Source organism: Watersipora subatra, chromosome 1 (assembly GCF_963576615.1).
Source record: "Watersipora subatra chromosome 1, tzWatSuba1.1, whole genome shotgun sequence".
In the NCBI taxonomy this organism is placed as follows: Eukaryota; Metazoa; Bryozoa; class Gymnolaemata; order Cheilostomatida; family Watersiporidae; genus Watersipora; species Watersipora subatra.
The window spans coordinates 47,832,442-47,856,313 of record NC_088708.1 but is presented as its reverse complement, the minus strand read 5'-3'; the positions used below and the strand labels follow the sequence as shown (position 1 = coordinate 47,856,313).

The window sequence follows — 23,872 nt, the reverse complement described above, 5'->3', positions numbered from 1 at the left end:
GAATAGGTTTAGAGGCCAACTGAATGATAACGCACTTTAACATAGCCTTTGTGTTTAAATTAACTTATATATATCTTCTGGTATCATTATTATATTTTAAAGTTTTTGCGTTATCTTTTTAATTTTTATCTTCATTTTCAATTATGAAACTGTCCGCTTCCAGAACCTCTGAAGGTCTTATATTACACGATATTTGCTTAATTTAGTCAGTATGTAGGGAATTTTCATGTTTTGTATTCGAAAACAGACTTGAATGCATATGGACTCACAATATTTTTAATAATGCACCTGCTGCCAGTATATTAGCCATGGAAAACTAGCTTCTGCAAGGGAAGCTTACTGTTTTTATGAACCATGAAAATATTATTGCGATTACGATCCCATCGTTTTTAGTAGTATTTCAAAAAGCAAAGAAGTGCTGACACTAACAGAATTAGCCAATGGGGTGCAAGCGATGCAAAAACACTCAAAATAAACACCAATGTGCTGAAGCTAGTGCCTGTGCTACTGGTCATACCAACTGTTACTACCCTCCAACTAACCACACTTATCTCGTACAGTTAACACTGTTGCTGCCAAACATCTATATTTTAATTCTGCATAAAAGTGGTGTTTCTAAAAATGGCCAGCAGCCCTACTTCTTTTCTATATGGCCGAATGTGTAGGCAGTAGTAAACAAAGGTAACCAACGTCTTATATGGAAAAAGCACGAAGAGAGTTAAATAAAAAATTAGTGCTGCACAAAAAAAAACAAAAAAATCTTTTTACATACTCATGTTACGTCTTTACACGAAGTTTTAACTATTTCCGTGATATGACAGAAGACTGGCGTTGAAGCCCGTCTAAAATTGGCTCTGCCTAACAATACCTACAGCTTTTTATTAAAAACTCCTCTAAGCTTTGATCTTGTTGACTATGATTTGCCCAATTGTGTAACATTCCCACAGACAGCAACATAATTCTGTGGTCGTTAGGATGGCGTGGTATTGGTTTTCTCACATGTGGTTCAGCCAATCAGATGTAGAAAAGGTTTTTATTCTATGCTGTGTGATTGGAGTATTACCTAGCTGTAACATTACCTGATGGCCACTGATTGCAGACTGCTCTTAGACGCCAGTGTGGACATGAACTGCCAAACTCACCAGGGAACAGCCTTGCATGAAGCAGCCCTTTATGGCAAGATTGGAGCCGTCAAGATGCTAATAGAGGTAAGTCGAAACCGTGTGTGTAAGAGAGTTACGATTAGTTGAGGAGCGTATTGATGCCATGCCTTCTAACTATTGAGACCCGCTTTTTATTTTGCATCATAAACTTTTGACTACGTTTTATAGTCAAGATAGTGACACAGTGCCAAAGGAAGGGCTTAAATTCGTGTTTAACAATAAATTATACATAATGTAATTACACTATGTATATAAACTTTAGCTTTGGATGGTTTTCTTTATTCAATGCTCCTTTTAGTTTCATCTTTGCCAGCTACTTTAGTTTTAGCGAAAAAGCTTTAAAAAACCTGTATTAAGCGCACTATGCACATTTGAATTTCATCTATTGCTAGTTCTTGCTAGCTATTGCTTCCAATTTATTATTTCTCTGTGATTACTTGACCTAGTTGTCATAACCGCCATATGAGTGTGTAACGTACTTCCTGCTATGTCTATTTGCAGTTAGTATTGTGAGTCTACGCCGTAGGTAGGTTATTAACTTTATGCACAAGCTCTGGATTTGTGTGACAGACTTTTTTCTCTATTCACCTGTTGCAATTCTTTATCTCCATTTCGTTGGAGGACACCTTTATTTGTTATTTGCTAGCCTGTTGGCTAGCGACTTATTAGATGGTTGGCACTCAGCCAGGCTTGTGGAGCGCTATGACACTGGGTGGGCAACTCCCATACTAATTTAGGTTGCTGTCTGAAATATGTTCTCGAACATGTTTCTTCCCTGTTATGTGCGAGTATCAGAATGCTGGTTAGGTGATAGGCTGGAGGAATGACAAATACACTGCTAATGTTCAATGTGTAGATCTGAGTTGATATCAAATCAAATCCATCATTGACCGACTTGCCAGGGTGACGTACTGATGTAATCTTCACTGGGACATTGAAAGGAATCACCTCATTATTTGTAATATTCGGAATGTTTATAGAGCAAATAACGAGTGGAAGGATGCTGTTACCAATTATTCTGGAACACAGATTTCAGCGCCTCATTTTAATTTGGATTTGCTGTACCTAGGTTGTGAAATAGTATGTGATCAGAATGGTAAGCCTGTCTTCACTGCAGTCATTTAAACCTGAGTCAGAGTAATGCTCATTAAAATGGATGACTAGAAGGTGCTTAATATTGCACTCACATCCACAAATGTCTTTCATCGCTTGTTGGATAGTGTCGGATGTGTTTGGAGAGCTGAGTTTTCTATCAGTCATTTAAATAGCTAACAAGTTCGGTTCCACGAGAAATTAAAATGACTCATATTTGATTAGATGACGAGAGAGATAACTCCTGTTACTAGAAGTGGTTAGCCGATGCTGCGCTTGGCTCAGCTAGGCAAGTAGTGTGTCAGATAATGTGATGATAATAGCTAACATATGCACATTCATAGCTTAAACATTATTCTCCATTATTAAGCGTATTACCACGGTCAATCCCCTTTAGATATATTTGCATTGCTAAACCAGTCGGTCCAGTGAACCCTCCAGAATAAGGTGATGTCATTTGTGCAAACATTGCTATATTGTTATCAGGTCAAACAGTACAAAGTTTTCAGCTCTCTTTCCCATTGTTTTGCTGTTGTCTATATCTCGCAGAATCCGCTGTATCGCTGAATCAGTGATCTTGAAGAATGCGTAAACTTATCATCTTTATTGTTCTAGTTGTAGCAGTGATTTTAGAGTAGGAAGGATTTAACTACTTGATGAAAAAAATAAACTGTGGGTGGTCCTAGAGGGCTTGTCAAATGATGCAGCCTGTAGTGCCACAAGTTCGAATTGCGTCATTGCGAAATTTTACTGGTTATTCTATCAGCAGAAGAGTTGTCAATGTGAGAGATATTTCAATTTCGATTCGCGTTATCAATATATCATTCCGTGTTTGGATTACTTCTACTTATTTTGGTTTAATTTTTACCTTCATATGAGGTGAGCGCAGAATGCTAGTTGCATTTTTACTACAACATTTTTCATACTTTTTTGAGTATGTGTTTAGTTCAGTCGTTCTAGCTGAAATTCCGCTGAATTGTGTTCTGCTCAATCAACCGATAGCTATACAGGACATGTGTGTCTATCTTATGTATTGTACCGATATAGTGTAATAGTTCGATATTGTTGTAATTCCTCGCTTTCACCCTCTACCTCACAGGCAGGAATAGATGTGAATGTGCCAAACTCATACGAGCAGACGGCTTTAGATATTGTACAAAAGTTCACTAGGAAGGCTGGAGCTAAAGAGCTCAAAGTTCTCCTACAAGGTACCTCCCTTTGTTGCACTTCTTGTCTTCGTATTGGCTCCTGCAACCATCTTGTATTCCAGTCATAGAGTGCTAGATAGCTTGTGCTTTTTTGACGTTCGAAGTGATCTTCCCTAGTGGTATATATACATTACCTGCGCATCGTATAGCCTTGAGCCCTTATATGAAAGAATATTTATGACAAATTTTTTTTATCAGGTATGTGCAAAATGTCATGTTCAAAACACTTTATTCATAACAAAACCTGACATCATCTATTTAATTATCTATAACGAAATCTTGTTCATATACATTAATCTTGTGAAGTTGTCTTCTCATGTATTAATGATCATTTAAATCATGAGTAGATAACTTTTTGCAAGATGTTTGCTATAGTTTTAGTGAAGTCTTACTACCTATAATTATGTGGGTTGTTGGCAATATATTGCACTATAGATAAAGCTCATTAAATCAAATAGTCAATAAATCAATAATTTATCTCTGGCTTTAATCTCCTTGCTTTAGAAACTGTTGTAATACGTTTATTCAGTATACCGTAAAACCTCTATTTGAGTACCATGACACTCTATTCTGCAACTCTTTTCTTTTAATGGCATTCTGTTAAAGCTGGCTTTCAATTAGAGGTTTTACATTACATTTTGTTTTTGCAAGTTTAAAATTATTTTTGTTTAACAGAAAACTTTAAACAGTTTCAAATAGTTTAATACATTTTGAAACTCGATGTACATTATAGTAATTTGGTCCACTAATGATGGTTTTTTTATAGTTCTCCTCTTAGCCAAATGTGAATTGTATGCATGCCGGTATTTACTTCTATGCAGCTAAAGCTTCTTTCAAGTTATTAGCTACAGTTAAGTTATGAGCTACAGAAATACTTTCATACAAATCTCGACATTTGTGAAGCAGACCAGTTTGAAATAAACGACGTGTGAAACCGAGTCAAACCCAACCTCAGTTTGCTGTTTCCTTGTCACTATATGTCTAATGGATATGATTCTGTTAGAAAACTCCTTACAGTAGCCTGTCTTTATAGGAATTAAAAGATAATGAACTCAGTTGTTTTAAGGTAGAATATTAGATGCAACGTGGGTATTAGAGGTGGATATATCAGGAATAATCTCTGTTTTAGCTTCATCTGTAGCAGTACTAGCAATAATAGTATTAGTAGTAGTAGTCGTTGTAGTAGTAGTTATAGCAGCAGTAGCAAGAGTACATCTCATACTATGTTGGTGATGGCTTTTAATCTTTCATGACTTCTGTCTCATCGGTCCTCTACTACATTTTACAAAGTTGAAATTAAACTTGTTTTACAAAAGTTAAAAAGCGTAATGATGGTACCATATGTGTGTACAGTCATACCTCGACACACGAGTGCCCCAGCATACAAGAATATCGAGATACAAGGAGAATTTCGAGTAAGCTTCTTCCTTGAATTATGAGTAACCTTTGAGATACGAGCATACGAGCCGGTTCTTGATGACCTCTGTATGACCAAATTTTTTAGAATCATTATGAAAATTATGCGAGAGGCTGCTTTGGAGAGCAGTATCGCTTGGTATTTTTTTAGAATCATCATTATGAAAATTTTTTTTATATAGTTGGCTAAAAGTTATAGTAAACGCGAGGTAAAAACTGCCAAATTGATAGCTGATAATAGTTAGGTAAAAGTGAAAGCACATTGGGTAAAGCGTTAAAACTTAGCTTAAAGTGTGTGTACCATGCTAAATTTATTTAAGATAAAGCTAAATTTTTTATTATAAAGCATCACAAAAATTTAGTAGGCTACACCGAACGCGTTGCTGTCAAGTCAATGTACATACCATAGAAATGTTACATTTTATTGCACATCATAACAACTAAATTTGGTATTTGTTGCTTGTTTACTGCTTACTGAGTTACGACAGTTAAAACACGTTTTTCCACAGTAATTTCTTGTTTTATGGGGTTTTTCTCATAGTATGGTAATGGATTAATTTGTATTTAGTTATTTTATGTAGGAAATAATGCCTTGAGACACGTTCATTCCTGGAACACATTAGGCTCGTATGTAAAGGTTTAACTATACAGTCAGATTAACTATACAGTCAGACCTCTACATATGAGTGCCCAACATGTGAGAAACTCAAGATACGAGCTGACTTTCTATCAAGTTACTTCCTTGAGATACGAGTCGACTCTCGATGGCCACTACACTATACGGCCAAGTATGTGAGAAGCCGCTTTGGAGAACAGCATCGCTCAGTCTTTCTCCTCGAATCAGTTTGAGAAAAGTTTTTAACAGGTTGGTTAAAAGTTATAGTGAACGCGAGGCAAAAACGCTTAACCGGAAGCAGATAATAAAAAATATAATATAATAATATAATATAAAGTAATATAATATATAAGTAAGATAATAAAAAGTATAATTATAAAATTAAAGTAAGTTTCGTAAAGATTAAAACTTCGGTTCAAGTCTGTCTAGTAGAGCAAATTTACTGAAGTTGAATTCAAAGTTTCTATTACGTAGCGTCACAAAACTTTAGTATACTGTACGCATGGCTCTCGAGTCTCTCAGACGACCGTTATCTACAACGTCTGTCTCGAAGGTAAAAACTCCATAAAGTGATGTACATAGTGATATTACATTCTATTGCAAATTATAACAACTGAATAGGTATTGTAGGTACTGAATTACAGCAATTAAAAACACTCTGTGTAATATTCTGTTTAGGTGATGTTTTCTTAGCATGTTCGCAGATTAATTTGCTATTAAGTTATTTGATACATTAAATAATACCTTGAGATACGAGTAAATTGGCTTAAGGGCTCAGTCACAGAATGCATTAAGATCGTATGTCGTGGCATCACTGTATGGGTTACTTGTACACAGGCATATACCAGCACAAGCACCCATCTTCTTACGTTGTTCTGTGGTTTTAGTCTGGCCACACTCAAAGTTATCTTACCAGACTTAATTAGATCTGAGTTCAAGAAAAAGATTAACATGCATATCAAGCTGCTATTTAATATAAAAGGTAAATCCACCCAGAAGTTTCATCTCCTCCCAGAGGCACCATTGTGTCTTGGAGAGGATAGATATATTAGCTTTCTAATTCCCACATGTCATTGAACAAACTTCAACAGAATTTGCTGACTTATTAAGATGAGTTATTTGACCAGAACTTGTACCAGATTTATCTTGCCCCCCCCCCCCCCCCCCCCCGGTAATAAACTCTACTTGGGATCTTCTTTTAGCCGAAATGGAAAATGGAAAGTTAATGTAGAATGGACTTGATGGAGAAATTCAACTGTTAGCTGATGCTTGTCAGTTGTCCAAGCTCGTCATTTCTACATGCGACTTGTCTAAAGTGCTTCCTAATATTCAACATCCATACTTCTCTCCTAGATGATTCAAAACATTCCATTTTCAAAATATTATGGTTTTACTAATTGCAAAACTAGCCATAGTTGTTATTAGCTCTATTCACTTGTCATGGTTATAAGTAACTCTAGTAGCAGGATTAGCATGTGTTGGCTATATAGTTTTTCTGCAAGGCAGGCAAGGGAAGAAGTGTTGATGCAAATAGCAAAACACGCTAGAGGTTTAGAAGATAGGCAAGGCAAGGAGATACATAACCTGTGATTGTATCACTCACTGTCCCATTCTCAAATAGAAATAGGTGCAACCGCTGACCTTGGTCAATGATTGCCAGCTGCCATCTTCTATTGACTGATAATCTTGCCTACTGTCGTATAGCATGCCTTATCAACCCTCTATCTGCCTCGCCTCGTGTCTAATATCATATCAACTCCCGTATTTGCTTTCCGTTGGCATTAACCCAACACACCCTGGTGACCTCTCAGGTTCCGGGTTCTACCCATTTTCCAAAACTGCACTCAGCTTTTCATTTCTCTTGTTTGCGTTTGATATTTTGATCAGCGTTTGATATTCTGATCAGCTTGTTGATGCTTGTTGTTTACTGTTTGACTGGGTACTCCTCTCCTAAGGTCGTTTCAAAGTGTTTTTAGACCCAAGTTTTTGCTTACTATGTTGTATTTCAAATAAAATGATAGCTTGAATGAAACTTTAATTGGTATTCAATTGACAAAAGACAGTGACAGATGTTATGCAGACAGCCTTTGCTTATGTAATGATAACAGTTACTGCTCAGCAACTCGTAACTATACTAGCAACATCACGTAGATCACCTTTTGAGCAATAAATACAGGACATGAAGACATCCAAAGACAATAAAAACTGGCCACCATTTCTGCAGAAGTCGTTTTTACAGAAGTCGCAAGGTCATGCCATTCATTATTTACTTGCAAAAACACCTCTTTGGCAGCCTGCAGTGAAATTTGATTAAATGTTTAGTATGGCTCTTTGCCAAGGTACTGAATTATATGGGATCACAAGTGGCTGTTGTCATTGATCAGTGGAAATTTGCCAATATTGGTTCATGAACAATATCGCGTACTCAGAAAGCTGAGTACTACACCGATGCCTGGTGTATGCTGCAGTATTTGGCGCGCTTGCAGTCAAACCACCTACCATTGTTCTCAATAAAAACTGCCTCTGGATGGAGATGAAAACATTAAAGGCTATAATTAGCTGTCTTCGGTCTCATAAATTTGAAGGATAAGCTGCTTGATATGAGCTCATAGCGCTCGTGATTTATATTCCTTTTCTCATCTGAGTTTGATAGTTGCACTTGGCCAGTCATTTAGTTTTGTTTACATAGTTGAGCCGGAGGCTTGGCTAAAAACCAGCGGATTATGCTTAGCGAATCCGTGACTGCTTAGTTGTAGATTTTACAATGCAGTTTCAAACTTACTTTCTCGGCAATAAATCCAGATGAATGATTATAGGTTTGAGTTTCTAAAACACCTGCTTGTTGCTGAAGTTATTTATCGCTGAGGTTATTTATCGTATATATCTTCTGCACACCAAAATATTCCTTTGTGGGAAGAAATCTGAGCTGTCAGTCATGTTATTTGTTAAATGACTTTAGGGTGAGCATTATCTTTCTCAGCCCAATGGATTTTCAAAGCTTTAGAAGGCGATTAAAGTCATCATATCACTTGGATATTTAGATCCTGTTGAACAGCTGCGTTCTTTCCTATGGTAGTTCATCTAGAACACAAGTCTACATGATGTCATAAGGTCTGATCCAGCTTGCATGATCTCAAAGCATTTCCTGTTGGCTTTCGATGTTTGCCTGGGAAATCTTAAGCGCATGCAAAGAGTAGACAGTGGTTCTTTTTGAAAACTGGTCATCCTTGAAATGAGTCTCTCCGAGTGCCTAAAAGATGGGATCTGATCTGATAGTCATAGAGGTTGTTGGACTTCCCATAGCTAGCATGGAATTATTATTGTGGAGACGATCTTGTTTGCTTTGTGTATGGTCGTATTTGGAAATTGAATGTTTCACAGTGTTTGCCAATCTTTGACTTGTTTTCCTTATAAACTTGCTTGTTTGAGCTTCCATTGTCCAGAAGATGTTCTTACCTATGTTGCTCTGCAAAATCATTATAACAGCGATTTTATATAGGGCGGATGATCCAGATTTGGAGTTGTGCACACGTTGAGTTATAGTGTGATGAGTGTTTCAATGGACATCAGCGTGTTGCGGATCAAGACGGGCATTTTATTAAAAAAATAAAACGGCGCACTCCTGTTTCGCTAAACGGCGGTCTTTCGAAATAAGAACGATGCCAGTGTAGAAAATTTTTAAATTTGAATAGCCATCGTGGCATTTTCTTGCGCGTCATTTGCAAGTCCGTTTTCATCTTTCGCAAGCATGCAGTATTCGATAAAAATTGTGAGTAACAAAACTTGGTTGATTTGTGGGTATTTGCTGTTTCCATCTTGCGGATGATGCAAACTTGCAGGTTAATCGCCTCATAGAAACTAGGTGAATAGCCATCACACTTTCAGTCTGTTTGTAGTCATCACTTTCTATCTAACTCAAAAACTCTAATATGAAGTCAACAAGTTATTATAATAACAATACTACTTTCTACATAGAAACAAATCTATGTTTTTGAAATTCAATTTACAAGATGAAGCTTTTATTGCCTCAGGTCTATATTTTTGATTTCATCAAATCAGTTGTCTCCCTTTTATAGCTGCTACAAACTGTTGTAAATCACGTCATGTTATCTCTGTGGAAACTTTATCTGAAAATCTCATTTAAGAAATGGAATAATATATTATTTCTTGTTTTTATATTAACATTGTTATCAATGATGAATGATGTTAACATAAAGCCTAATATGTATCTACTCTACTATGTTCACCTCTCGTTAGGCTCAACTTCTCGACTAGACAAACAATGATTGTACGATACCTTCTACGTCTGTTTTTTGAGTACAGATTATCTGTATGGTAGCCTGGTGAGATTTATGAATATGGCATCTACAAATATACCAGCTAGTCTGCAGTAAAAGCTGGGTCACACTATATCGCCGTATCTAGGCGTTGATGCCACATTACCTCGGTGATTGTCAATCATCACGATGTTCACACTATTACAAACCCATCCGCGCTTGTATCAGTGATGTAGTGTTCTCATTTTTAAATTTTCAAGAAAAAACATCTTTGTTTTCGCGTGCCTGAAATCAAATACTAGGACGCTGCAACGGTCATAAACAGAAATAAATAAATCATGCTAATGGCGACATTGAAAAGCTTTTCACATTTGAAAAGCGGTCCTTGATGCTCGGCAAAAGATCGTGAAAGTTTGACAGCTGCAAACTTTCCCGACGTGTCCGCGTTGCTTCGTCGATGTTATCGGTTTACGGCTCACTTAATCGACGATGAACGCCGAAAGGAAAACGCTGACATGCAGCGATATAGTGTGAGCCAGCCTTAACTACACTGGCAGCTCATGATTAGTAATTTGCTGCTAACTTTGGGATATAGTACTTGATTGCTCTAGCAGTACACAAGTGCTGTGTAAACTTCATCATAATTGCCTCATTTGTTGCCTGACAGCCAGCTGTCTATCAGCTGTCGCTAATAGGGACTACATCTTGCGTGATTGCAAGTTCATATAAATGCCAACATATAGCTGGTATGAAGCAACTGCTATAGTTATCTGTACTGATTGGTCATTATTGGTCCATCTTCGTTCCGGGTTGTTTATAGAAGTCACAGCAAAGTTTAGTGATAAGCCCCAGGGTGGGATGATGGGACGTTAAGTTCAAGTAGGCGCATGCCATTCATCACGTTTACATTTACGTTTACATTGGCTCTGTGTGGCAGAGAGAGGATAACTATAAATTTGCAGTTTGTAATAGCTTCATTAACAAACAGCTTTTTAGGATGTTAATATTATTGTTAGATTTACTAAATGAAGGAGCATGAATGGACCCGATAATGCGCCCTTGTGCTTCTGGCGATATTACCATCTTTGTCCCTGTACACTGACATAAATTGTGTACGCAAGAAACGCACCATTGAATTTGCTACTCACGATAGAGCTGTTTGCAGGGAGCTTAAGAACTCTCTTAAAAACATATCTTGCTTCATAGTTTGATAAAGGTGTAGATATTTTGTATTTTTTCGTTGTTACTCTTTTTTCGTCTTGCAGAGCAATGTATAGAGCAAGTAGGAAGTACTAATACCTAGTACCACAAGAAGTATAAGGGGCCATATTGAGTCCATTTGTACTCCCTCTATACAGATGTAACCCCCCTCTATACAGTGCAGTAGGCTACAGTGGCAGTCATAACATTTGGCTTGCATATATACAATTGTTTGAAGATGAGCTATTCTCCACTTGATTGAGCCCTGAAATCTATAATTAGATGCAAAAACTTTCACTGAATCTTGTCAACTGTCCAAGCTTGTCATTTTTATCTGTAACTTGTCTTACAGGTAGTAGGGGCCTTGTTTTAGCAGATTTACCCCGCCCGCCCCGCAATAAGTTCTACTTGAGGTCTTCATTTAGCCGAAATGGAAACTAAACTTTAAGGTTGACTTGCAACAAAATTCACATTACAGTTATTTGGTATCAAAAGATTCACCATCTCTGTTGTGTTGTAGGTGCAAAATATGTGGAAATGGGATTACAAACTCTTAAAAGCTCAAAAACGAACAGTTAATCGCCGCCATCACAAAACCGCCGTAGATTGGAATCAGTTTATTTCTCTGGTGTAGTCAAACGATTTGGTTATTGTTTTGACGCGTGATGTTCTCACGTGAGTTGAACGGCCAATAAAAAGCTCAATATAAAACTTCTCGTAGCACGAGTTTATGACAAATACTTCAGGTTTTACCGAAGACCCCGTATCAAATATAGATGATCACTACTTTACAGTTTTGTTTCGGCTTGGTCTGATCATCTAGTCGTAATCTGATCATGTGACCCATACTTCCTGCCAAACAGCGCGAATAATTTCTGCAGCATTTTTCGATTATTATAGGTGTGACCAACAGGCTTGTCATGTTTATCAGAGGATGATATCTACTCCTTCGAGCTAAGGTTAAAAAATTAAACGAATTTTCATGGTAAGTTATAAGATATCAGTGCTGAAAGTGACAGCATTACAATGATGATGAAATAGACGCGTGAGGACAATAGACATGGTTTTATTGAATGCGTGAAGTATATTTGTGAAAATATTTCGACGAATGAGGTAGCATGACAGTGTAAACAGAAGCCATCTCGTTCAACTACGTCTCATTTGAGCCGTTTTACAAAGAGATTCTAATCTATGAAAGTTTTGTGATGGCAGCGATTAACTGTTCGTTTTTGAGCTTTTAAGAGGTTGCAATCACATTTCCACACATTTTGCACCTACAACACAGCAGGGTAAGACATGGTGAATCTTTTGATACCAAATGACTGTAATGCGAATTTTGTTGCGAGTCAACCTTTATTGGAGAATGGACTTAATTGAGAAATTCAACTGTTAGCTGATGCTTGTCAGCTGTCCAAGTTTGTCATTTTTACATGCAACTTGTCTAAAGTGCCCCATTATATTCAACATCCATACTTCTCTCATATATGATTCTAAACATTCCGTTTAGCTATATGTTACAGTTTTACTAGTTGCAAAACTAGCTACAGTTGTTATTAGCTCTATTCACTTGTCACGGTTATAAGTAACTCTAGTAGCAGGATTAGCATGTGTTGGCTATATAGTTGTTCCTGCAAAGCATTGTTATACACAGCTAGCTATTCTACGGTATGCGGTATGCGCATGTGTTAAATATGTAAATGGTAGAGCTGGCAATCAAATGTTGGTCAAAAAGCCAACTCTGGAATGTTACATACGCTTGTCTACTGCACTTACACCAGCAAAGGTTCAAGTCATATAAACTAAATTATGCTTTTAGATGAGAACTTTGTGACTAAATATAGACCATCACCTATTGCTCTCAAAGGGTTTGTCTCCTGTAACAATATCATATCTTATCAGGTTGCCTTACTGTGCATCCTGTTCATATAGTCAGTGCGATTGCAAAATTAAACTTGTAGAAATTTTGCAAGACAATAAATGGGTGCAGGATGGTGTTATTGGTACAATGCATGGCTTCGTGCATGGCTTCGTGCTTGCCTCTCTAGGGTCTTATAGCAATTAACAGATATGGGATCATGCTCTCGGCTTAGTTGTATGTAATTAACTAGCAGCCAGACACATAAACAAAATTTGTTTTAAAAAAATGAGGATGGGATGAATTCGAAATCCTTTTAATCTATTTCTTGTGGGTTCTGAAATCAGCCAGGGTGAATCCGTTTTGTTGGGCTTTTCAGAGGATTCTTGTTTATAAAAAATGCTGATTTTACACGTCATTTAAGAAGAAATTTTACTGTAAACTAAATGCTTTCCAGATCTTTGTGATGTCTGTAACATTTCACAAGTAATTACCCTCAAATTACCTTTTACGTTAAGTGATGTAGGAAATGATTCATTCTAGAAAACTCGAAGCGTGCAAGCAAGACATCAGTAATACAACTGGTAAACTGGCTGTCTAGACATTCTTGTAATGCTCAGCGAAAATCAGGTATTTTGCTAATTTTGGGAGCTCACAAAAGTTTCAGATAACACTTTGAGTACCAGTAATTTGCTGTGTGTCTCGGGTAGTGTCAGCTGGTAGAGACAGGAGTCAGATTTGGCTCTGATAGGGTACTGACAAACAAGTCAAACATTTAAGGGATGAGGTAAAGGAGTAATTCCACAAATTTATGTTGTTTTGACTCCGCTGTCGACAGACAATGCCATCAGCATTCGCTCCCATAGTTCAGCATGATTCCCTAAATAGTTGTAGGATATTTGGTTTTATATTATTGCCTAAATCTTTTGTAATCGAATCATATAATTTCAATATAGAACTGTTTTGACTTTTTAACAAAAACAATTAAAAAAAATTTATATTTTATCAAAAACAATGATACAGAAATGTATTGGTATAGAAGACATGCTAAATGATTAGCATGGATAATTTGCCTCTGGTATGCAATCTTTCTCCAGTGCACATCAGCCACCAGTCCTGGTTTTGCATTTTCGTGGCTGTAGCTTCGTGTCTACATTTTGTTTGGAGGTGTACATGTATAGTTTGTCAAAAAATGAACACATCAAGCCTATGGGCAATAGGAACATCACTTGTCCGACCAATGGCATTATTGAATCAAGTCTGATCTGGTTCTTTTAGGATAGAGGAGGGCATTTGCTACACTCAGTACACCTGGAGAGCTGTTGCTAGTGTTTGTGATTAATTTTAGAGGCCATCTTAGGTTGCTAGCCATACCCAATCCTAAGAATTCATCTATATTCTCAGTCTAATTGACAGAGTAATTACAGGTGTTGTGTTTGACAGTGTTTGATTTGGCTGTGTTTGTGTTACAGAGGCGAGCAGAGCTGTATGTGTAAGGGCTGTCAAGAGCTATAGCAACTCAAATGATCCCCAGAGCTTGTCCTTTTCTGCCGGGGAACAAGTTACGGTACGTCTAGCGTGTAATATAACTGTAGGTTATCCCTTTGCCTAGCGACAATCCTCATCTACACTATCAGAGTTCTTTGTCCTTGTTAGTTTTTATCTCAACCGTGTCAATGAGATGGCAGCGTATGTCTTCTCTTCACGATGGCCTCCCTAATAATCCTTCATTTTTTCGTGACGTCATTTTATCGTTGTCGGCCATCTTTATAGACAATTTTATCGTTAAAATTACGAAGCTTTTGCAATGAATTTTTGAAAACGATGCTTTTGTTTGCAGTTTTTTATTATAGTATCAAAACAACACCAAAAAGTACTATTAAATAAAAGGAAAACGATCGTTTTCTACAAATATGGCTGCTTTTTCGTGAACGAGCGCATGTGCAAACGGCTTGATGACGTAAAAAAAGATGGATACAGTGTTTGATAATTTACATTTGTTGTTTCTTACTGACATCGTTTAAGTTTGTACAAATTTGAGTGAGTAGTAGGCCTAGTAGATGATATGTTATATTGCAGTAAAATTGCGACTGGGCTATCGAGTGTTCCAGTGGCAGTCGCGTTTCAGGTCTGAAGGTTCTGCAAGAAACTCAGCCCTCCGCCAGGCTTGATAATATTAAGGTTGTTTTTGTGGAGCTGGGAAGCGTTTTTATGATGATAAGGCTGGTTATTCAGTGAGCATGTAATTTGAAGCGTTATAAATGGCTTGAAATGACAGGAAACATAGGTGTTGGGCTGTCATAAATTCACCCCTGGATGCCAAGATGGCAATACTCAATCTTATCTCAGTTGCTGATAAGCCGGTTCTATCTGAATATCGAGGTGCCTTGTTTCTAAGGCTACCGTGCAGCTGAGCACTTGTGAGCGCTTGTGAGCACTTGTCATTCGATTCCTGCTGATAAATCGTCACTAGTTCTACCTTCTACCTTTAATCAACTGGCAGATGAAGAACGTAACTCGAGCTTTGCTGGTTTGATGTTAGTTGTGCGGTTGTAAGGTCGTACATAATTATACACCGACTGACTCGTTTCAAAGGATTCAGAGCTGGTGGGTGAAGTTACGAAATGTTTAGAGATGAATCTTACTTGGCCGGTCTACTCCTTCCTTTGTGGGGGTCTGATTCAAAGGTGCCACAGATGTTATGAATTATATGCACTCTGCCTTGTCTTGCGCTAGCAATGACTCAGTGCTAATGACTCACTACTACTGACTCTGGGTGAGACCCTATAGGATTGTTTTCGTATGACTAGTTGATCAGCAAACCTTTGTATTTTAAATAAGCCCAAACAATGAAGCTCTGTCAACAACTGCTGATGCGTTTTTTCGCACTTTGCTTTCCCAGTACCAATCGATTGTAACCTTGTACATGTACATGCTCTTTTCTGACGTGCTCGGGCACAAGACTGACCAGCGGGCACAAGACTGACCAGCGGGCACAAGACTGACCAGCGTGTTATCTCTAGTCATCTGCTAGCCAGTTATTAAGTACCAATTTAGATGGAGCCGGTCGTAGGCCAGATGGTAATGTAGCATGACTGTATGAAGCTCTAATACAATTCATGCATTCTACAGGTCATCGATCAGAAACCAAATGGGATGTGGAGAGGATTCGTGACTAGAGATGGTAGAAAATCGGCAGACGGTTATTTCCCATCCAATTGTGTAGCGGTGCTGGATCGCCCTAATAAATGTAAGCTCCGTTTGCATCGCCATTTTCATCAGACCGATTGCATCTGGTTGGCTCTCGTCTATTGGGCAATTTCTCTGAGCCAATCAGGGGTTTAGGATTAACTCTGACTAATTAGCAGATCAACTGCTAATTATCTCCTCTTATTTTTATATTGTCGGAGCCCTAAGCCTATTCATCTCTCCAGAGTTACCATAGCAATCATTAGACCTTTTTCCATTGTCTTAAGAGCCCAGCTACAAACTTTTCGTCCAATCAATTATATGATGGCGTAGGTTCCTTTGTTTCCACTTCTCTATACCATCTATCGGGTTAGAAACTTTCTCAAGTACAGTCAAACCTTGATTTACTATCATGTCAGTTTATCAATTTTTTTATATTTGGTATAAAATTGGAGCAAATTTTTGACTCTACTTGAAGTAATTTTCAGCATACAGATTTTGAAGATTTTAATAACACTGCAGTCTTGTTAGTGAAAGAAAAAATGCCATATAAAATTGAAAAATAAAATGTATAATTTTGTGTAAACAATAAGAATCTATAAGGTAAATTGTTTTAAACTTTACCATGTCCGAATTAGACTAAATTACATCGCCTATCTCTACCATCACCTCTGCCTACCGACCATGCACTGCCGACCATGCACTGCCGAGCCTGCAGGTCTTACCAAGGATCACTTTTCATTAATTTGTACTTTATTACTTCAACTTAACATATAATTCAGTTTTTACATTCAAATTTTTCTCTAAGTTTATATAATACATTCATTTCAACTCTATGCTTAATTACTTGTAGCGACTATTATATAGTGTAGATTTCAGGATGTAGAGTTGATTATAGGGAGTCCTTCAGTTACGACGGTCCCGATTTATGCTGTTTCGAGGTTATGAATGATATCTAGCACTATTTGTGTCGTAAGCGATTTCAACAATTGCGAACTAGCTTCTCCCTCAGCGGATAAACATACTTATTGTGATTCTATCACCAAGTTTCGGTCACGCAACTCAGTTTCAGTAAGACACCATTTGGGTTGTGCGCACTAGTTCTTTCTCACTCATAGTTGATCGTTGTTTTACTTTTTGACCTTTTTTGTTGCTATACTACTCCAGCTTCTCTTCCATCTTATTAAAATTTGCTATAATTCATGCGGTAAGGACTTGTTTTTTTACTAATGAAGTATTTTTTGTATTATTTGTTACATTTATTATACAGTACACGGATAGTAATTCATTTATGATATTCCGACTTATATTAAAATTCAGGTTACACGATTTCTTAACTTCTTCGTTGCTGCGCTAAAATTGCTTTTGTGCCCAAATTAATTCAAACGGATATTCAAAAATTCAATAGACCACTAGTATTTATGCAATATTTCGAGAATCAATGCAGATGATATTTTTTAACTGTAAAGTGCTTCTTATTCAGAGCAAAATTCTGTACAAGAAAAGTATAAAATTGTTTAGTGAATCCCATTCACTCAAAATTTTTGACACTTTCTTTGCATTGAACGAATGCGGTGAATTTCTTATTGCCATGACGATAGCGATCTGGTTTTTCCGTTTTAAAAAATGATTAAAAATGGAACTGCTTAGCAAAAAGGTTTTCGATTGGTTGCACGTGATTGGCAATGGGGTTGTTTCGTTGGAGACAAAATTTGATTAGTCTAGCTAATGTGTAGGCTTCGTGATGAAAAGAAAAGTGAAACTCTATTGATAAGCCGATACATAGGCTTACGGTCTGCACTTCTATTACCGCAATAGCCGATACATCGACTTACGGTAGCGAAAGAGTTAAGAAAGAATTAATGTAAGTTTATGACCCCCTGTACATGACTGGCTGTACATTTTCTGTATGTAATTGATCTAACATACCCTGGTTTTAACATACAGAGCTTGTATAGGAACAAATTAATGTGTATGTAGAAGTTTGAGTGTATACTCAATCAGTTTGTTAATAGCAGAGCATCATTTTATTAGCTCTTGCGTCTGATCGAGTGGAGAGTGGCGCTATGGGCATAATGGGTGCACCCTATGAGCTATCTACCCCTAATCGTGCATGGTACAGTAGTAACAGCACTGGCAGCTTTGACCTGTCTTCTCCGACTCTGTCACATCCTCAGAGTGCTGGTGAGTTGTAAGCTATGCTGTTCAACTAACCTGAGTGTACTTGTTATTCTTCCAACCCAGATATTTCAGTCATTGAAATTGAACAAACATATTCATCATATGTCTAGGTTAGAGATCATATTCACTAGCCATGTTCAATTTGATAGCTGTACTGGCATGCGATCGCTTTTGGTGACGTAAGCATCTTAAAAGATATTTTTCAGAGTAAATTGCGTTCTGTTTGTTACATATTGTTATGTTGCAACGAGCTAAATGTAGCGACGCGAGACGTATTATGATAAATGGTGGTGGCATGATACCATCCACCAAGATGCTTCAGGGTATTGTGAACTGCCTAGCGACTTTCTCTGGGCTGGCTGATGCGCCTCAGGAGGATTAGCCCTCGAGGCTGGCCTACAGGACTTTTGATTTCTAGTTTTATGAACATGTATCATTGTGTGTATGTCAGTGTCAAATATATGTTGTGTTTGTTGGCTTCTGTCACCTCATTGTTATTGAATTGACTTGCCAATTACTAGACACCCTAGACACAACTTCTGTCTCCGAGGCCTTCTCTTCCCATGCACTCTGAGGCTACTTTACTGCCCGGCTCCCCACTCTGGCTAATTTGAGAAATATAGGCTGTAATGCATTGTGACACGTGTCGAATCTGAAACTAATCTCAGATATTTAGCCTACTGTACCCAGAGTAATCAGATGTCAGTAACACCAGCTGTGCGTAACTCTTTCGAAACGCTTCTGGTTAGTCGTATACTTGGGCCGTGTAGGAGTAGCTTTAGGGTTCTGTATTTGTCTCCTAGCCGGAAGACTAACTTTTACGATAGCTGTTCAGCAAAGGAAGACACCATGGATACAGAGTGCTGTGCAGCTGTAAGCTCTGCGGTTTCTAGGTTTGGCCATTTCATTTGCCATAGAAAAAGTTGTCATGGTGATCTTGTTGAAAACAGTTGGCGTCTTTCGTTTGATTTTGCTTGATTTTGCGATGTCAGTTTGTTTTCGTGCTGTCACACAGTTGATGAATATGCTAACCACAGCTTTCTTCCTCTCTGTCTTTTCCTTTAGGCTTTAAAGTGCGCCTGTTGCTTGATTGATGTCAAGGTTCCACCTGGCTTCATAATCTTTACGCCGTTTGTTTCCTTGGCTACACTGGCAAAAGCTCTCCATATCTTAGTTTATCCAGGTCGGCTTCTTCCAATTTAATGTTCTCACTAATTACGACGCCTTTTTGCCTGTTCCTCTGTGTTCCATGTCTGATATAATCAGTCTTGAGTGTGGTCTAGATGTCATACTGAATAGAAAGATGATTGAGCCACTTTCAAACATTTAGCCAAGTACTGCTACTTAGATAGTAGGCAGTCTGCTAGTGCCATATGGGAAGGTAGGCTGTATAACTGTGGACTTCAGGACTGCGATTCTCATTTTCCATGCATCTCAGCTTTTTTTTTTTTCCGATTTCTGATTTAATATTTTGTAATATGCTGGCAGATGACATCTGCTGCTGATAAACTGCTCTGTTGAGTGTAAACAAGGCTTTTCCTTGAATCATCTATTGTTTTTGTGTTAGTTGGCTTATAAACCCTTAAACCGAGGGTATTATTTTCATGGATCATTCTAATCTGGTATTATTATTATGCAAGAATACTACTTGAGGTACTGTTTCAAATGTTTGTCGACATTCATTTTTGGATTTGCTGTTAGTCGTTGTCTTTCATCAGATACCGCTTAGAAAATATGGACTCTTGACGATCTAGTAGGCCATATTTTGCAAAAGTGAAATCTCAGTAAAGCTTGTCTCTATTGAAAATTCTAGCTAAGAAAATCTTTAAAATAATGCTCTGCTATAAACAGCAATGTGGACAGCCTTACAATAGTGTCTAGGTAGTATGTCTAGTAACCTATCATTTGATCAGCAATAGATGACAACTGGCACATGATCGATATTTTTATAATTGTTGTATATAAGTATAAGCATCTATTACACATTTGTAGTCATTGTGCTGCTGTTCATGACGCATAATCAACAAAACAAGAAGATAACGTTCAAGGGTTGAGAAAAATATAGTCATAGACATACATTGCCTCAAAAAATAACTAGGCTTAATGTTCAAAGCGATAAATATGGCGGACAATACTGAGATATATTGGGCTGAGTTATTTGTCGTTGACCCTGACACACTGCGTAGCCACAACAGCTATCACTTCGACATTGATCAATACGCAGAATTATGTCAATGGATCTTGTGAAGTTTCTTGGACCAAATGACAAATATCACAACTTTACATTTTAAGATGATCAATCTATTTAGAATATCTATCAAATTGTTATCATGGGCAGGGGCTATATGAACGCTCAGTGTACAAGGTATACCAACTTCTATAGCCTTGCTAGTCGTGATGATCTGACATACAGTACTCCTAATGTAATAGAAACTCCGCCTCTTTTGGCAATGGGCGGCAATTAATGTTTTCGCTGTGAATTGTATTTGGCATTCGCTACGTGACACCAGCTGCGACAGGGTACTTCTTTTAACCGTTCCGCATTCAGGGAGATATTTAGAATTTCTTATGATTTACTAATTCTTTTGCGTACCTATTCCCATCAATATGAAGTTTGCTCTTACAGCAGTCGAAGTTACTTCTGCAGAAAAAAGCTCACTGTTTATTTTAAGTAAGTCTTTTGTTTCTCCGTTTCATTTTGGATTCATATACAGAACTTTGCTCTATGTGTAGCAGCAAATGCCATACCATACCATGTTTCATCAGGTATCGCTGTGGCAATATATGTCAATGTCATGTATGGCAGTAGACTTTGCATTGGCAATACGATTACTGCAATGTTTGCGGCAGTATATGCCACCATCTTGTCATGTGTGGCAGTAGGTGTCATGACATTTGTGGCAAAAGTGTCACTGTCATGCCATGCTGGGTAGTAGTAAGTGTAACTGTCTTGCCATGTGTGACAGTAAGTGTCAGTCTTTTCATGTGTGACAATAGGTGTCAGTCTTTGCATTTGTGGCAGTAGGTGTCACCTCCTTGTCATGCATGGCCTTGCATGGCGGTAGGTGTCACTGTCATGACATTTGTGGCAATAAGTGTCACTGTCTTGTCAAGTGTGACAATAACTGTAGGTTAATAGTCGGTGTCATTGCCAATTCAGGCAATTTTTTTTTACTGCTGGTTGTTGCTCAACTGCTTTTCATGACTGGCCCTGGCATTATGTATAACTGTCATAGATAGCTAGCGATGAGTATTGTTGGCTTATGCAGCACTGGGTGTCACAGCAAAATCTAGCTGTGTCACTGCTATAGGTGAGAGTACCTGCCCTTTTTATCCTCAATTTACTGATTGTCTTGCAGCTTTGTCCTCTGTTCTCGGTAAAATAATATGCCAGTTTTTGCGCCATATCATCCAACAAAAACAATCATTGGGGTCTCTATCATCAATCACATGAATCGCTTGTTTGTTAACGTTTGAAGTCATGCCACTGATTGCTAGGCCATTGGGAAAAATAACATGGATCTAATTATTCTTGTGAAATTGGAAGCCTTTCAATCACATTGCGAAGCTGGTGAGCAACTTTGTCCTGTTTTAGCTTGTTTATGATGATGAATCAAAACCAAAATTGGCTCTTCTTTCCATTTATCTGCCAGCGTATTGTTTATTTTATAACAGGCAGTCGAGACACAATGTCAGCTCAGGATATTACAAAACATGAACTTTCAAAACAATTTATGGACGCCATGGGTGAATGTAGACCCCTTCCTCTTATCTTTAGTTAAGATATTATCCATTATTTACATTTGAGAAGCGCGGTAAACTGTTATGATTTGAAGCTACGCAGATGTTGTGTGTATACATTATAGCTTTTGGCATTGTTAACAGGTGACAAACAAACCATGACTGACAGTTCACACAAATCTAAAATCTGTGCAGGTGTAGAAACCGACACGGATAAGCACGAATGGTCATGTTATTCTCGTCCTCGAGCCATTCAGTGCGTACACACGTACAATTATAAACTCGATTGCATTGCCTAGTAGAGGATTGGTTCAATGAGTGTGCGATCTGTGTTTGCTTTGAAACGCTAAAAGCTTGTGAGATTATTGACAGACTGTGCGCGCACGCGGTTAAGTTTGACCTACATCGAGTGCCAAACGAATCTATAGTAAGATTGTAAGAAGATAGTGAGCAAGAATGGAATTTCAATATGATGCCTTCTGTCAGTTCTGTTATCTTTTATTTTCTGACACGCATGTTTCATTACATGCCAGTCATCTGTCCGGTTTTCAACACATCTCTCTCGCTCATCTACGCAAGCGCCCTAGGACACACCAACCTCTGATTGTTTTCATGCTCTGATGCTCCCGCAATGTGTGGTCACCTTGGTGTTTTCCTTCACAGAGAGCAACCAGTTTCTATTTTTAAATGGTTTATAAGAAGGTAGTGCAAACTTTGCATTTAGTTATTCTCGGTATTATCAATGAGACAAAGTATGCAAACTTAAGAAATTTAGGTTGGTCACTTTAGATAAAATAGTTTGTGGTTGCCCATAGCTAGTTGGAGCTTGCAAAACTTAGAAAAATGTATAGGCATCTGTGACATTCATAGGCATGTCATGGTTGATTTAATTCAACTAAGGTGTACATGCAGCTGCTCTATGGCATCCTACAAGCTTCAAATCTGAATTGCAGTGTAACTCTTCAATGAAAGCTTGTCTGTTACCATCCCAACTAGTCAGCAGTAGGCATACAACAGAATAGATCGATTGCACAAATCTTAGTTGTGTTATTTTAAAAGAAAATGATTAAAAAGCTCATCCAAAACGCTAATACTTAAATTAGCCTTGCTTGGACATGCAGGCCAGAGCAAAATTTTGGGATGCTAAAAATAATCAGTTGTTTTGATTTATTTACATTGTTTGAATATGTAGCCTTTAGTGCTAAAGTGAAAGGCCTCCAAGTCGCTGCCAAACCAACATCATAATCCCTGAAGCTGAAGTGATAGGTTTAAACCTCCCAAGTGCGTGGTACTACTTCTAACCGGTCATTTTTTACAGACTCCTGTAATAGCAATGGAGCCTACCAGTTCCCTCCACCAAGTCCATCATACCGAGCCAATGAAATGACTGTTATTCCAGAGAACAGAATATCGGTGTGTAGCAGGGGTAGCTCCACCAGCACAGACAGTCGGGTAGGTATGGCATCTGTCATTTTCCATGACAGCCTGTGGCAGATGGATGAAGCCTTCAAATAGGGTAGTTGGGAAGAGTATTGAGAATTGATAAACAGCGGGCTCCAGTATATGCCTGGCGCATTAATGAAATGGCAGCTTTTATCTTTTTGTTGAACAAAGGAGAGATTAATTGCGGCAGACGATCCACTGATTCAAAAGACACTACCTAATGAGTTTCGCTAGGATGAAGTGCTAAATGCCTCTGATAACTCCAATTTCCAGTATTGTTGATAAGACTTATCCAGTGCCAGCCTCTCCTCTTGCCATAGCGAACTTATTAATTCTTCTCCGCTGCCAATACGATTGTATCAAAGAAAACTGTTCATTTTATATCTCTATTCTCTATGTCTATTCTCATTGCATTTTGAAGTCTGATTAGATTATTTGCCCAAATGTAAAAAGATTATCATAGAGTGGGAAACACGAAACTTGTCTCCTCA

General features: G+C 37.9%; 1 protein-coding gene across 3 annotated transcripts in view; it reads left to right on the top strand.

The window, feature by feature from the left end:
• LOC137399436 (caskin-2-like) overlaps positions 1-23,872 on the top strand; it is a 47,706-nt gene that overhangs the window by 17,056 nt on the left and 6,778 nt on the right. For all 3 annotated transcript variants that reach the window (XM_068085554.1, XM_068085545.1, XM_068085564.1), the window contains exons 8-13: positions 1,100-1,208; positions 3,355-3,463; positions 14,300-14,394; positions 15,960-16,077; positions 18,051-18,200; positions 23,257-23,390. In XM_068085554.1, the coding sequence (XP_067941655.1) occupies positions 1,100-1,208; positions 3,355-3,463; positions 14,300-14,394; positions 15,960-16,077; positions 18,051-18,200; positions 23,257-23,390 (715 nt within the window). The remainder of the gene's footprint in view (positions 1-1,099; positions 1,209-3,354; positions 3,464-14,299; positions 14,395-15,959; positions 16,078-18,050; positions 18,201-23,256; positions 23,391-23,872) is intronic.